Below are 13,736 nucleotides of genomic sequence, written 5' to 3'. Positions count from 1 at the left end.
TTCAGGGGGTTTTAAAACTGTTTTTTTTTTGTTTGTTTGTTTGTTTTAGAGAGAGAGCTAGGAGAGAGAGTGTCTGTGTTAGACAGTGCTGTGAGCTGACAGGAAAAAGGTCAGACAGCAGTCTGATCTCTTGTGAGAGTTAGCACAAGAGATTGGCTCTCCAGGCTGGGTTGGTTAACAGGAAGAACTAGCCTATCTAGGTAGCCCCTGGGTTATTAACTAACTCTACCCTAGAGTAACCCAGGAGCTACCTAGATAAGCTAGTCAGACTCATCACTATTCTCTGAAATAGAGCGAGGGTTTTGTTACCAACAGTTAGTTCTGTTTACTTAGCTCTGTCTAGAACAAAGTGAAGAGAACTGTTCAAGCAACCAATCAAGCTGACGTACTTTTGTAACAAGTCACGCTTTTTGTACATCTCATGAGTGGTTAGTTGCCTGTATTAAAAATAAATCCTATTCTATTTAACTTTCAACAAAGTCTCTACTGTACCTCGTCAAGCTTTTGTGATAGTTCCAGCAATTTTAACACCCTGTTGCTACAGAAAAGCCTCTCAACAAACAGTTGTTTGGGAGCCAGGGATAAGAGCAGCGTTGGCAGGAGTGGGAAAAGTTCACCTCAAATATATATATTTTTGGAAATCCTAAAAACATCTTAGGTTGGTGGCAGCTTTAATGCAAAAGTTTAAAGACGAGCAGTATTCACCATAACACATATCCATCATCGCCTCGCTATCATATTGGAGGCACAGAGGTGGGATTTTTCTTTTTTTAAGGAAAGAAAAACCTCTGGGAAGATCCATCCTGCCCGGACATAATATTAATAAGTCTCCAGCCTCGCGTCTTTTGTTATAGATAGGTATTGGAAAAGACCCCATATTATGGCTGCCAATGTAAACAATAAGAGCCAGCTAGCTCAGTAGTCCATATGCGACAGCTTTGTTCTCAGATAGAAAATCTACTGATAAGTTTGTAGGGCTTCTTGCCAAATAATTTCTGGTCCTCTTGGTCTGTGCAGCTCTCTCATTGAGGAACTGAAAGAAGCTGCCTTCCCTGTCTTGCGAATCTTACTGCAGCACATTTGCGTCAAGGTAAGCTTCAATCACTGTACTCTAGAAGTGACGAAAGAGCTTTTTTCCTTTAAGAGTAAGCTTGTTTTCTTACAGATAACTATAAAGTGGAGGTATTTGGGTTTCCTAACCTGCTGGGAATTTTCCTTGGCCAGGCCTTGGTCTATGTTTTGCCAATTGATGGCTTCCAACTTCAGCCAAGTTTCATTGGCTTTCAATAATATATGAATAGACATAGAATTTTATGGGACACGTTTCTGTCAGAACTCTGTCATTGGCTGGCTGAGGCAATGTTTTTTCATGCTGTTATGATGCAGTGGAGCTCTGTGCTATCCCTCAAGAAATCATCTTCAGCCTATTGTCTTCACTTTCCTGTATTTAGTAAACCAGAGTTTGAGTTGGCTGTCTCCTGAGTTATCAACTGGATCCAGTCAATGGACAACCTCTGCCTTGTTCCAGCTTTCAAGAACATTCTCACAAATCATCCAATTTCACTTTCTTTTGGCCATTTTTTTTCCTTCAAGGTTCCTGATAAGTCAGAATACCGAACGCATGCAGCCCAGGCTTTGACACAACTCCTGTACAGACTTCCTTGTGCAAACCATGCCGACTTCATAGCGTGGCTGTATAGATTCTCACTCAACAACAAGGTGAGAGCTGGTACTTGCTAGCCATTTGGACTGTCAACAATCTTCTGGTCATTCCAATGCCATTCTGAGTGGCAAATGGGTCTTCAGCAAGCCTCCAATCATATCTGGCTTATTGTGGAATGACCTGCTGGACAAGATCTGACGGCTAAATGAACTGTCAGAATGTAAAACACAACTGAAGACCTCTCTGTTCCGGCAGGCCTCTCTAGTTCATTTTAATTGTGACTTAAATCACGTTCTATGTTTATTGTGTTTCAAATGCTGTCTTGGATATTATAATATTTGTATGTTTTAATGTATGCTTTTATACTTGCATTTTAAGTATGTTTTAGTATGTGATTTTATAGATGAATATGTTGTGCCTTGCCTTGAGCCGAAAGGAGAGGCAGATAATAAATGAAAAAATATCTTCTTCCTCCCCCCCCCCTTTTTTTTGGACTGTGTTTCTATATACTGTATATACTCGAGTATAAGCCTAGTTTTTCAGCCCTTTTTTTTAGGCTGAAAAAGTCCCCCTCGGCTTATACTCGAGTCAAAGTTATTTATTATTTTACTCTGTTATTATTATTATATTCATTTCATTTATTATTTTATTCTATTTATTTATTATTACATTTACTCTATTATTATACATTTATTATTTTACTGTATAATTGTTATTGCTACATTCATTATTTTACTCTTTTTATTTTTATTATTATTATATTTGTTATATTGCTCTCTTTATTATTATTGGAAGGATACATAAGCACATTTACACTGAGGAAGGTAAATAATCATTTCATCAGAATTGGACAGTCTTATCGTAAATTACCATTTTTGTAAATATTCAAAAATATATAACCTACTGATTCCTCAATTAATGTAATTTTATTGGTATCTATTTTTATTTTGCAATTTACCCATAGCAGCAGTATTTCCCACCCTCGGCTTATATTCGAGTCAATCTGTTTTCTCAGTTTTTTGTGGTAAAATTAGGTGCCTCGGCTTATATTTGGGTCGGCTTATACTCGAGTATATACGGTACTTCCTTGGCCCCAGTTTTCTGACCCTTGAAGCCTTGTACCAGACCTTCAACACTTCCACATTTCTAAAAATTGGCATGATTCTTCAGTACTTATTCCACCCCCACTTTTTTGTGTCAGGAGGGACTTGAGAAACTGCAAGTGGTTTCTGGTGTGAGAGAATTGGCCATCTGCAAGGACGTTGTCCATGGGACGCCTGGATGTTTTGATGTTTTACCATCCTTGTGGGAGGCTTCACTCATGTCCCCACATGGGGAGCTGGAACTGACAGAGGAAGCTCACCCACGCTTTCCCCGGTTTTGAACCTTCGACCTGTTGTTCTTCAGTCCTGCCGGCACAAGGGTTTAACCCATTGCGCCACTGGGGCTCCCCCACCCCTTCTCAAACTAGCAGAAAATTTTCCCAAATTCGTGAAAATATGCAAAATGCCCTAAACCTCCAGAAGCGTCTCAGAACACTACTACTCCAGATACCTCCATTTTCTTTTGCATTCCTTCTCAAAATGACAGAAGGAAGTGATGTTTACATCATCTCCCCATTTTGGGATAGACTTCAGAAGAAAACTGAGGTATTTGGATTTATGTCAAGAGGTGTGCAGCCCACAGGGGGAGGTAAAGGCTGGGAATTGGCTCTTGACTCCATGATGTTGGCCACCCCAGTGGCGCAATGGATTAAACAGTCCTTGTGCTGGCAGTACTGCTGACCAAAAGGTTGATTCAAATCCGAGGAGCAGGGTGAGCTCCCATCTGTCAGCTCCAGCTTCCCATGCGGGGACATAAGAGAAGCCTCACACAAAATGGTAAAATATCCGGGCGTCCCCTGGGCAGTGTCCTTGCAGACAGCCAATTCTCTCACACCGGAAACAACTTGGAAGTTTCTCAAGTCGCTCCTGACACAAGACAAAAACCCCATTCTAAGTGATCTGACAGTATTGCATTCATCTCCATCAGATCTCCTACAGGGTATTTGCTATCGATGCCGCCTTGGCCCTATTGGATCTTCCAGAGCGTGAGCCAGACGTCCCTTTGACTGAGGAACAGCAGAAGTTCATGAAGCACAAATTCCTGGTGCAAGTAATGATCTTTGGTCGGTGCTCCGACAAAGCGCCAACGGTTCGCAGCAAAGCCCTTTCAGGATTTGCTCAGTGTCTGGAAGCAAATGCCAAGTCAAATGCCGAATGGATACAGGAGCAGTTGCAGGGCAGTAAGTATTGTGGGAAAACAATTGAGATGTATGATTAATCCTCATGATCTTCTCACTGAAACATTGAACTCGCAGGTCCTGGATTCAGATCCACTATCACCTGTTTTAGGCCCCATCTACACTGCCATACTATCCAGTGTAACTACACTGAATTGCATTACATGGGAGTGTAGATAGAACTCATGTCTACTCCATAGAAATGTTATATAGAGGAGTGAGATAACTTGTCTTCACCTTTCGTTGAGGCAAGACTGTTCCTGAGATATATAGAACCTGCTCAACTGCATGTCCCACCCATTTATTTATTTATGTATTTACAACATTTATATACCACCTTCTCACCCTGAAGGGGACTCAGAGCAGCTTACAAGATATATATATACATACAATATATTAATATTACTAGCATAGTACAATATCAGTATTATCTATTACTGTATTGTACTATACCATTATGTTGTAATATTATTAGTAATATTACATTTAATATAAAATATATACCGTATATACTCGAGTATAAGCCGACCCATATATATGCCGAGGCACCTAAAAACTGAGAAAACAGATTGATTCGCGTATAAACCGAGGGTGGGAAATGCAGCAGCTACTGGTAAATTGCAAAATAAAAATAGATACCAATTAAATTACATTAATTGAGGAATCAGTAGGTTATATATTTTTGAATATTTACAAAAATGATAATTTAAGATAAGACTGTCCAACTCTGATTAAATGATTATTTACCTTCAATGTAAATGTGCCTATGTATCCTTCCAATAATAATAAAGAGAGCAACATAACAAATATAATAATAACAATAATAATAAAAAGAGTAAAATAATGAATTCAGCAAGAACAACAATTATACAGTAAAATAATGTATAATAATAGAGTAAAATGATAAATGTAATAATAATAAATAGAATAAAATAATAAATGAAATAATAATAATAATAATAATAATAATAATAGAGTAAAATAATAAATAACCTTAACTTGAGTATAAGCCGAGGGGGACTTTTTCAGCCTAAAAAAAGGGCTGAAAAACTAGACTTATACTCGAGTATATATAGTAATTATAATATATTAGTAGTAGTATTATATTATAAATATTATATGTGTATACAATATATTACATTACTATATCATATATTATATTATATTATTAGTATAGTACAGGAGACAAGCTGGAACTGTTTTCTAGCCCCCTCTCTCTTCACTCTGGCCCAGATGAGATACTCAGATGGAAGTTATAACTCTCCATATACTAGCTTTCAAGTCATCATTCCCCCCCCCCCCCCCCCCCGCCGCCCAAAAGAAACCCCATCAATATGGACATGATTAGTACATCTGTCATGAGGGGCGGCATGCATGCTTTCATTCACATGTTTATAGCCCTGGCTTTGTTATCACCAGTTTCATCGTGGTTCTTCAGAAGTACAGTTTGTGTAAAGCTTCCTTAGGTTTCTAAATGGTGTTTGTTTCCTCCCCTGTCTGTCCTCAGGTACACGTGCTTCCACAGTCATGGATACAGACTGTGGAACGCATGTTGGAACGTTCCTGACCAGTTCAGGAGGTAAGCATGCTCGACTCTTCCACTTTTCAGATGTTGTTTTTAGTTTTCCAGGAAATTTTGAACATGTTAGGAAAACTCTGTCCTGGAAAGAAGATAGGAAGACGGTCTTCTAATTTCTCCTTTTCTCTTGGAAACTCTGTCATGAGGACATCATAGCAACCTTGATCTGTCTGTGATGCCAGTCAACATAGCTGGGCCTTATCGTTGCCTTTTGGTGCTTTGAAATCGTCCCCTGAATAGTTAATTTGTGGGTGACCTATTTCTAAAAGGAGTGAATGAGTTTTGTTGTCCTTCTGTGAATGTTCCCTTTTTATCTTTCAAGTTTCCTCCAGCCATCCCATGAAGACTTTCCCAACATTCAAAACCATCGAAGTAACTGAACGCGACTCCTCTGAGTTAAATGGTATGTAGCTGGAGACATGATTTGTTTTTCCTTTCTTTTTGCTTATTCTCTGCCTTGATCTCTCTTGCTCTTCCTAACAATGACAATGCTAACCCATTTTATAGCACTACGTAATGTCCTGAATATATTGGCATTTCCACCGGTCACCCAAGGAAGCTAATAATTATATGATATTATAATTATATATTTTATATTAAATGTAATATTACTAATAATATTACAGTATAATGTTATAGTACAATGTAAAATATAATATTAATATTGTGCTATGATAATAATATATTGTATTTACTTTTTACTTGTAAGCCGCTCTGAGTCCCCTTCAGTGTGAGAAGGGCAGCATATAAATGTTGCAAATAAATAAATAAATAATCCCAAGCCCTCTAGTCTCTAGAGAAATGGTTGGGTGAGGGGGGTTATTAACAGAAGACCCTCCCCATAATTGTACAGCAGAGTAACTTACTAGCAGCAGCGTGACCCAGCAACAATAGCCAAGCATGATAGAAAGAACAAAAACACACAGACCAATGTTATCTCTTCCACAGGAGGCTTTTCTTTGTAGTTAAATAATATGGTTGCATTATCCACAATAACAAGTTTTCCATAATATAAATAATTTCTTTATACTTCTTTTTGCTTCCCCGCTGGGCTTCTTTCTCATGCAGATAAACAGCTCTGCTCTTACAGAGCTTCTTCGCACATTGAACTCACCCAGGAGCTTCACACAGTAGCTTAACACACAGCAGCCTTCACACTGGAGCTTCACACACGATGGCCTTCAACCTGGGGCTTCTCTCACCAAAGTTTCTCACACCAGGCCTACTTATACTGAGGTCCACCTCACACTGAGGCCTTTCTCCCACTGAGGGCTCTCTCACACTGAGGCAGACTAACTCTGAGGCCTTTCTCTCACTGAGGGCTCTCTCAGACTGATGCCTCTTATACACTGAGGCGAACTAACACTGAGATCTCTCTCACACTGAGGGGTTCTCATACTGAGGCCTACTAACACTGAGGCCTTTCTTCCACAGAGACCTCTCACAGACTGAGCCCTACTAAGCTTCAGACACACCTGCTTATATTGAACTGCAGCTTTTGTTGAGTCATTGCATCCATTTAACCCTTTCAGTGCTTGACTCACATTTTTGTAATTAAAAATACCTCGTTAATTTTTAATATTTCTGACAGAAATGAGACTTATTAAAAACAGGATGTGAATCATTTTAGGTTCGATAAGAGATCATAATCCTGGAGTTATCCATGCCAGATTTGATTATCCAAATGCACATGCTGAAATGAACATGCTGCATAATAATAATAATAATAATAATAATAATAATAATAATAATAATCTTTATTTATACCCCACCACCATCTCCCCGACGGGGACTCGGGGCGACTTACATGAGGCCAAGCCCAGACAACATATTACAGCAAGATAAAACCAAAACATAAGCAACAAGCAACAAAATCAAAATTACATTAAAAAAACATATGAATACAGTAACAAAATAACACTATAAGCCCTTTCGTGTTTCTTAGTTTAAAGTGTTGATCTGTCAATTCTCTTAATGCATGACACCCACTTTGGAGACTTAGCATATTATGTTTTTGTAATGTTCCTCTGAGCATTCCTCGCTTCCTTCAACTCCTCCTCTCTCTCTCTCTCACCAAACAGGAAAAGAGATCATGGGCATGCTGAGGCTAAGAGCTGGCGATGAAAAGATAAACGTTCGAAAATCTGCCCTCCAGGTATGTTTCTTGTTGCTTTGGTGTTCCTATCAATTGTGCACGTTCTTGAGATGAACACTTTATAAATATTTATGTATATACTTTTGGAGCTAGTGTTCAGAACAGGTTCACTCAGTGGTGAAAGTCAATATGAATGCTGGCCTCGGATGAGATTTTTCACTGCTGTTTCACCATCTTTGCCTCTCCCTCCAGTTCGGAGAATGGCTGGAGAATCTTGAGCTTCCTCCCAAAGGCCTTTTCCCCCAACATATCAAAGGCAATTTTCTGCCCACTGAGTGTGGACTTCATGCACAGTATCATGTTCTTAGTATACCGTCATATACCTTATTCTGATTCTTCGTGTTTTAATATGTCTTATTGTGGTTCCTTCTGAATCTCAGTGTTGTCAGTGATAAATAATGGATTTGTGTAGAAAGGTAATGAATCAATGTCCATCTGAATATGTACTGTTTAAACTGAATTCCACATGTTTCTGTAATAGTATGCCACAAACCATTTCGGTCTTTGAAATAAAATTCAAATTTCTATGGGCAGGAAATCTGTCACCAACTTTCCCAATGGAAATAATGTATGTGACTGAGAGCACCCTTGTCATGGACATCCGTCTCATGTGCCACATCAGAATATTTCTTGTTCTTAAGAATGGTAGATGTTTCTGCAGTGACTATAGCTCACTCTTTCCTTCCTTGACCATTCCCTGTCTCAGAAGGCTGGAGTCTTTTATGTTTTTGATGCAGCATCATTCCGAGAGCCAAGGCTTCAGCTCCAGCTCAGTCATGAAACCACTTGGTGATCTTGGGCAAATCTCACTCTTCCAGCCTCTGAGGAAGGTCATGACAAACCTCTTCTGAAAAAGTATTGCCAAGAAAATTCTTTGCTTCAGGGTCGCCATAAGTCCAAAAATGACTTTTAAAAACACATCAACAAATCTGTTCTTTGCCATGTTGAGCCTTGTGACTTGGCTGCTCCCTAGGTGCTGATGAGCATCTTGAAATACCAGGTGATTCCATGCACCACTGAAGACTTGGCTACGCTACAGGATCGCTGTCGGGATCCTGCTGTTTCTGTAAGGAAGCAGGCCCTGCAATCAATAACAGATCTCTTACTGGTGAGAAAAGACTGACTGGAATTTGTAAAATATTTATTGGAGGTTTTTTTTTAGTATGATTAAGATGATAATGATAAAGGAGAAAAAAGTAAGGTAGAGAAGAGAATGCATAGAATATGAACATGGGCAGACACTTATTTTAATACTAGCCGTCCCCTGCCATGCGTTGGCTCAGTCTGGTGATCCTCCTTCTCTATCTCCCCTCCCTCTTTCTCCTTGCATCCTTCCCTCTCTTTTGTCCTTCCTTCATTCACTCTTCCCTTCCTCTCTCCCTCTTTCTCCTTCCTTCCTTCCCTTTTGTCTTTCCCTCCTTCTCTCTTTCTTTTATTTCCCCTCCTTACATCCCTCTTTCCTCCCTCCTTCTCTCTCTCTCTCTCCTTCCATTCTTCCCTTCCTCCCTTTCTTTCTTCCATCCATCCATCACTGGGAAGCCAGTTTGTTTATTTATTATTTATTTACATTATTTCTATCCCGCCCATTTCAGCCCGAAGGCGACTCAGGGCACAGTCGGCACAATTCGATGCCGAAACAAAATACATACATTAATAAAGCAAAAACATCAAGTGCAAATTAAACATAAATGACAGTGCATAATAAACAATTTAAAAAGAAACTATGTCCTCTCGTTCAAATTTTCATCCGTTACATTGTCTTGGCCATTCCTGGGTCAATTTCTAACTCTAGTTTGTCTGTTTACTCGGGGGTTCCAAATGTTTGCTCAAAGAGCCAAGTTTTTACTCTTTTTTGGAAAGTCAGGAGGGAGGGGGCTGATCTAATATCCCTAGGGAAGGAGTTCCACAGCTGGTGGCCACCACAGAGAAGGCCCTGTCTCTCGTCCCTGCCAGACGTGCCTACAAAGCAGGCGGAATCAAGAGCAGGGCCTCCCCAGACGATCTTAAGTTCCTGGGGGGTTCGTAGGGAGAGATGCGTTCAGATAGATAAACTGGGCCAGAACCATTTAGGGCTTTATAGGCTAAAGCCAGCACTTTGAATTGAGCCCGGTAGCAGACTGGCAGCCAGTGGAACCGATTCAACAGAGGAGTTGTATGCTCCCTGAGCCCCGCTCCTGTTAGCAACCTGGCTGCCGCACGCTGGACCATTTGAACCTTTCGGGCCGTCTTCAAAGGCAACCCCACGTAGAGCGCATTGCAGTAATCTATACGGGATGTAACCAGAGCGTTCTCCTAGCAGGGAGTGCTAGTATACGGCCCCCAAGTTAGAAAGTTTGTCCACGCCTGTACTGCAACCATCCACCCATCTTGTTTTTTACCTGCATCCCTACCACCCCAATTGTAAGTCATGTTGGGGTTCTCTGCAGCATTGCATCCAAACCGGGAGGGGGGCTATAAAATCTTCTTTGGAGGGTTGGGCATCTTTGGCTTAGAATTCTTAGTATCACGTCTCTTTCCTGTTTTCCCCTGAGGAGTAGTTGTCTCATCAGGGCGCATGAGCCCTTGATGCCTTCCTCTGAGCCCTTTAAAGAGCCACTCTCTTTTTCAGAGCCAGCCGGAGAACATTCTGATTCAGAAGGCCTGGCTGAAGGGAGTCATCCCTGTCATTATGGACTGTGAGACCTCTGTGCAAGAGAGGGCCCTAGACTGCCTTGACCAGATCTTGCTGCAGCCCATCAAGTCCCGGAACAGATTCACTCCACACAACGAAAGCCAAGCGCTAGCTTGGGATCTCCTTACACTGCTCACCAAAGAGAGTCAAGAGCTCAGGTAGGGGCTGCAGTTTCTAAGTGTGTTTAGAGTTCCCGTAATCCAACCTATATGTTTAATAGCATGGTATCCACTGGAGTTGGTTTCCTAGTCTTTCTTTGGATACTCAGGTTCTTTATATGCAGTGGCACAGTAAATGGCGTCCTTTGTATAAAATGGCAAAATCAACTTTTGTATATATTTTGGGAGTATTTCCAAAGCATGGACGGTTGAATTTGCATTATATTACAGCTATACATTTATTTTGTACCCTGTGTTTGGTGTATGTATTGATGATTATGTATTTTTATCTATGTACTAGCCGTCCCCTGCCACGCATTGCTGTGGCTCAGTCTGGTGATCTGGAAAATAATGAGAAGTTGTTGATTTCTAATATATGTAATGTCTTGATGCTTGTGGGTAAACAGTATTTCTAGCTGTTTCTTTGTCAGTGTTCCTGTGGTGATTGTCTGGTTTGCCTACTCTGGAACATGCATAGAAGTGTCCCTTTCAAATCTACGATACTATATCTCTCTCTGTGTGAATCATATATATCTATCTATATCTATGGCTGGATGGCTCTTTGTCAGGAGGGCTTTGATTACGTTTTCTTGCCCTGGTGAAGGGAGTTGGACTGAGTGACCTTAAGTATGGGGGTTCTGTGTGAAAAGTTTGCCCCAATTTTGTCGTTTGTGGGCTTCAGGGTGCTCATTAATTCTAGATGAACTATAAATCCCAGTAACTACAACTCCCACATGTCCAGGTTTATTTCCCCCAAACTCCATCTGTGTTCATATTTGGGCATATGGAATAATTGTGCCAAGTTTGGTCCAGATCCATCATTGTTTGAGTCCACAATGCTCTCTGGATGTAGGTGAACTACAACTTCCAAACTCAAGGTCAATGCCACCAAACCCTTCTAGTGTTTTCTTTTGGTCATGGGAGTCCTGTATGCCACGTTTGGTTCAATGCCATAATTGGTGGAGTTCAGAATGCTCTTTGATTGTAGGTGAACTATAAATCCCAGCAACTACAACTCCCAAATGACAAAATCATTTTTTTAGTGAAGGACATACATTGGGTTGTTAGGTGTCTTGTGTCCAAATTTGGTGTCAATTCGTCCAGTGTTTTTTGAGTTCTGTTAATCCCACAAACGAACATTACATTTTTATTTATTTAGATTAAGCTACACTGCAAACATTTTAAAAGATGAATTTCTGCTCCTGGAGCATGGAGGGATCAGGAACCACAGAAACAGTTGTAAAATTCTCTCTGTGCAAACTATTTAAATATGTGTTGTCGAAGGTTTTCATGACCTGAATCACTGGGTTGGTGTGAGTTTTCCAGACTCTATGGCCATGTTAAAAATATACATACTTAAAAATGCACATCCGCATAAAATATCCCATTGTTTTAGGTTAAATCTGATGTTTGTCATTGAGCCTGACTCTTTGCTTTGTCCTTTCTTTCAGCCGCTACTTAAGCAGAGCATTCCACATTTGGTCCAAGCAGGAGAAGTTCTCTTCCTCCTTTGTGAACAGTGTCCTTTCCCACACGGATACCGATCACGCTGTGCCTGCTTGGATGCTGCTGGCCAAGGTGGCCGGCTCCTCACCCAAACTGGACTTCTCCAAAATAATCGAGGCCTGGAACAGTCTCGACAGGCAAGTGTGGCCTTGCGCAAAAGGGCTGTGGTTCTCTACATCCCTCACAGGGTGGAGCTTCCTCACTTTAGCTGATTTCTGACTTCACTTTGCTTTTTTGGTTTTCTAGGCACCTTGAAACCAGTTCGGAATTGGTGGTACACATCCTGTGTGTAATTGGGAGCATTGCAAAGCATCTGCCCAGCAGCATCCAAAGCAGGCTGATGGGTAGGTGCCCCTTGAGAAGCTTTGTCTTCCATTGTCTTCAGCTACTTACTTAGGTGATCACTCACAGATCGAGGATGATGGTCTTCCAGATATAGTGTCTTGGCGGTGGGTCCGTAGGTCTCTGTGAAGTCCTATTCATGATCCACATGTTTTCCCGCAGTGAGGACATTTATTTCCAGACAGAATGTGGCTTGATGTGCCTTTCTCTTGGCACGTTTCTTCCTTTCGCCCTCCATTCCTGGCTCTTCGAATTCTGCAGCACTGCTGGTCACAGCTGACTTCCAGTTAGAGCACTCAAGGCCCAGGACTTCCCAGTTCTCGATGTCTATGCCACAGTTTTTGAGGTTGTATTTAAGCCCATCTTCAACCTGTCTTCAGCAGCTCATGCTGGATCTCTCGCTTCCTTTTTAAAGGTGAAATCAAGCAATGGTTACAGGATTTCCAATGTCCTCTGGAGGTGATCAGTCCTGCAGTTGAGGCTGTGCAGAAACTTTGCCTTGCTTCCACGGATGAGCCAAAGGAAGCTCAGGTCAGTCTTGGAAGCCCATTCTCTTACATTTTTATTTACAAGTGCTTTCGCTTTCAGAGATGGTAATAATAGCCCTTGCTCCTATTGTGCACCTGTTCCTGTTTTGCAGCTTCAGTTAGTCTGATTCTCAATATATGATTCTTAAACTAATCCAATGCCCAGGTCGGAGTGAGCTTCCGGCCATTTGTCTAGCTTGCTGTCAACCTTTGCAGCCCGAAAGACAGTTACATCTGGCAAGGAGGAAATTTAGGTACCGCTTATGCGGGGAGGCTAATTTAACTAATTATGACACCATAAAAAAACACTCCAGCGTGCAAAGGAATGAGGAAGTATTCAATCGGTGGCACAAGTGGGTTGTGAAGCGACAGCTCCCCCAGTGGCCGGAATTCAAAAAGCATACCTTCATGAAGCTGGAAAGTTAAATTGCCTCTGTGTCTCTGTCTATATATTTTGTGTGTCTATGGCAGGGATCCTCAAACTAAGGCCCGGGGGCCGGATCCGGCCCTCCAAGGTCATTTACCCGGCCCTCACTCAGGGTCAACCTAAGTCTGAAACGACTTGAAAGCTGGTAACAACAACAACAACAACAACAACAACAACAATCCTATCTCATCAGCCAAAAGTAGACTCACATTTCCCATTGAAATACTAATCTATATAAATAAAAATGTAATGTTCGTTTGTGGGATTAACATAACTCAAAAACCACTGGACGAATTGACACCAAATTTGTACACAAGACACCTATCAGGCCAACGAGTGACCATCGCTCATAAAAACACTGAAAAACACAGCAGAAGGGTCTTAAAAAGGCAAAAAAATTAAAAAAATACATTACAGCACTTGCACA

At 41.0% G+C, this 13,736-nt stretch overlaps 1 protein-coding gene across 1 annotated transcript in view; it reads left to right on the top strand.

The window, feature by feature from the left end:
* Positions 1–13,736, top strand: part of NCAPD3 (non-SMC condensin II complex subunit D3) — a 58,971-nt gene that overhangs the window by 13,868 nt on the left and 31,367 nt on the right. The window contains exons 9-19 of the mRNA XM_060787356.2: positions 1,018–1,090; positions 1,594–1,719; positions 3,695–3,947; positions 5,452–5,523; positions 5,846–5,926; positions 7,605–7,678; positions 8,652–8,786; positions 10,287–10,507; positions 11,959–12,150; positions 12,260–12,357; positions 12,771–12,886. Coding sequence (XP_060643339.2) covers positions 1,018–1,090; positions 1,594–1,719; positions 3,695–3,947; positions 5,452–5,523; positions 5,846–5,926; positions 7,605–7,678; positions 8,652–8,786; positions 10,287–10,507; positions 11,959–12,150; positions 12,260–12,357; positions 12,771–12,886 — 1,441 coding nt within the window. The remainder of the gene's footprint in view (positions 1–1,017; positions 1,091–1,593; positions 1,720–3,694; positions 3,948–5,451; positions 5,524–5,845; positions 5,927–7,604; positions 7,679–8,651; positions 8,787–10,286; positions 10,508–11,958; positions 12,151–12,259; positions 12,358–12,770; positions 12,887–13,736) is intronic.

Source organism: Anolis sagrei, chromosome 7 (assembly GCF_037176765.1).
Source record: "Anolis sagrei isolate rAnoSag1 chromosome 7, rAnoSag1.mat, whole genome shotgun sequence".
Taxonomy (NCBI): domain Eukaryota; kingdom Metazoa; phylum Chordata; class Lepidosauria; order Squamata; family Dactyloidae; genus Anolis; species Anolis sagrei.
The sequence above is the reverse complement of the archived record's forward strand: the minus strand, read 5'-3'. Positions and strand labels throughout refer to the sequence as shown.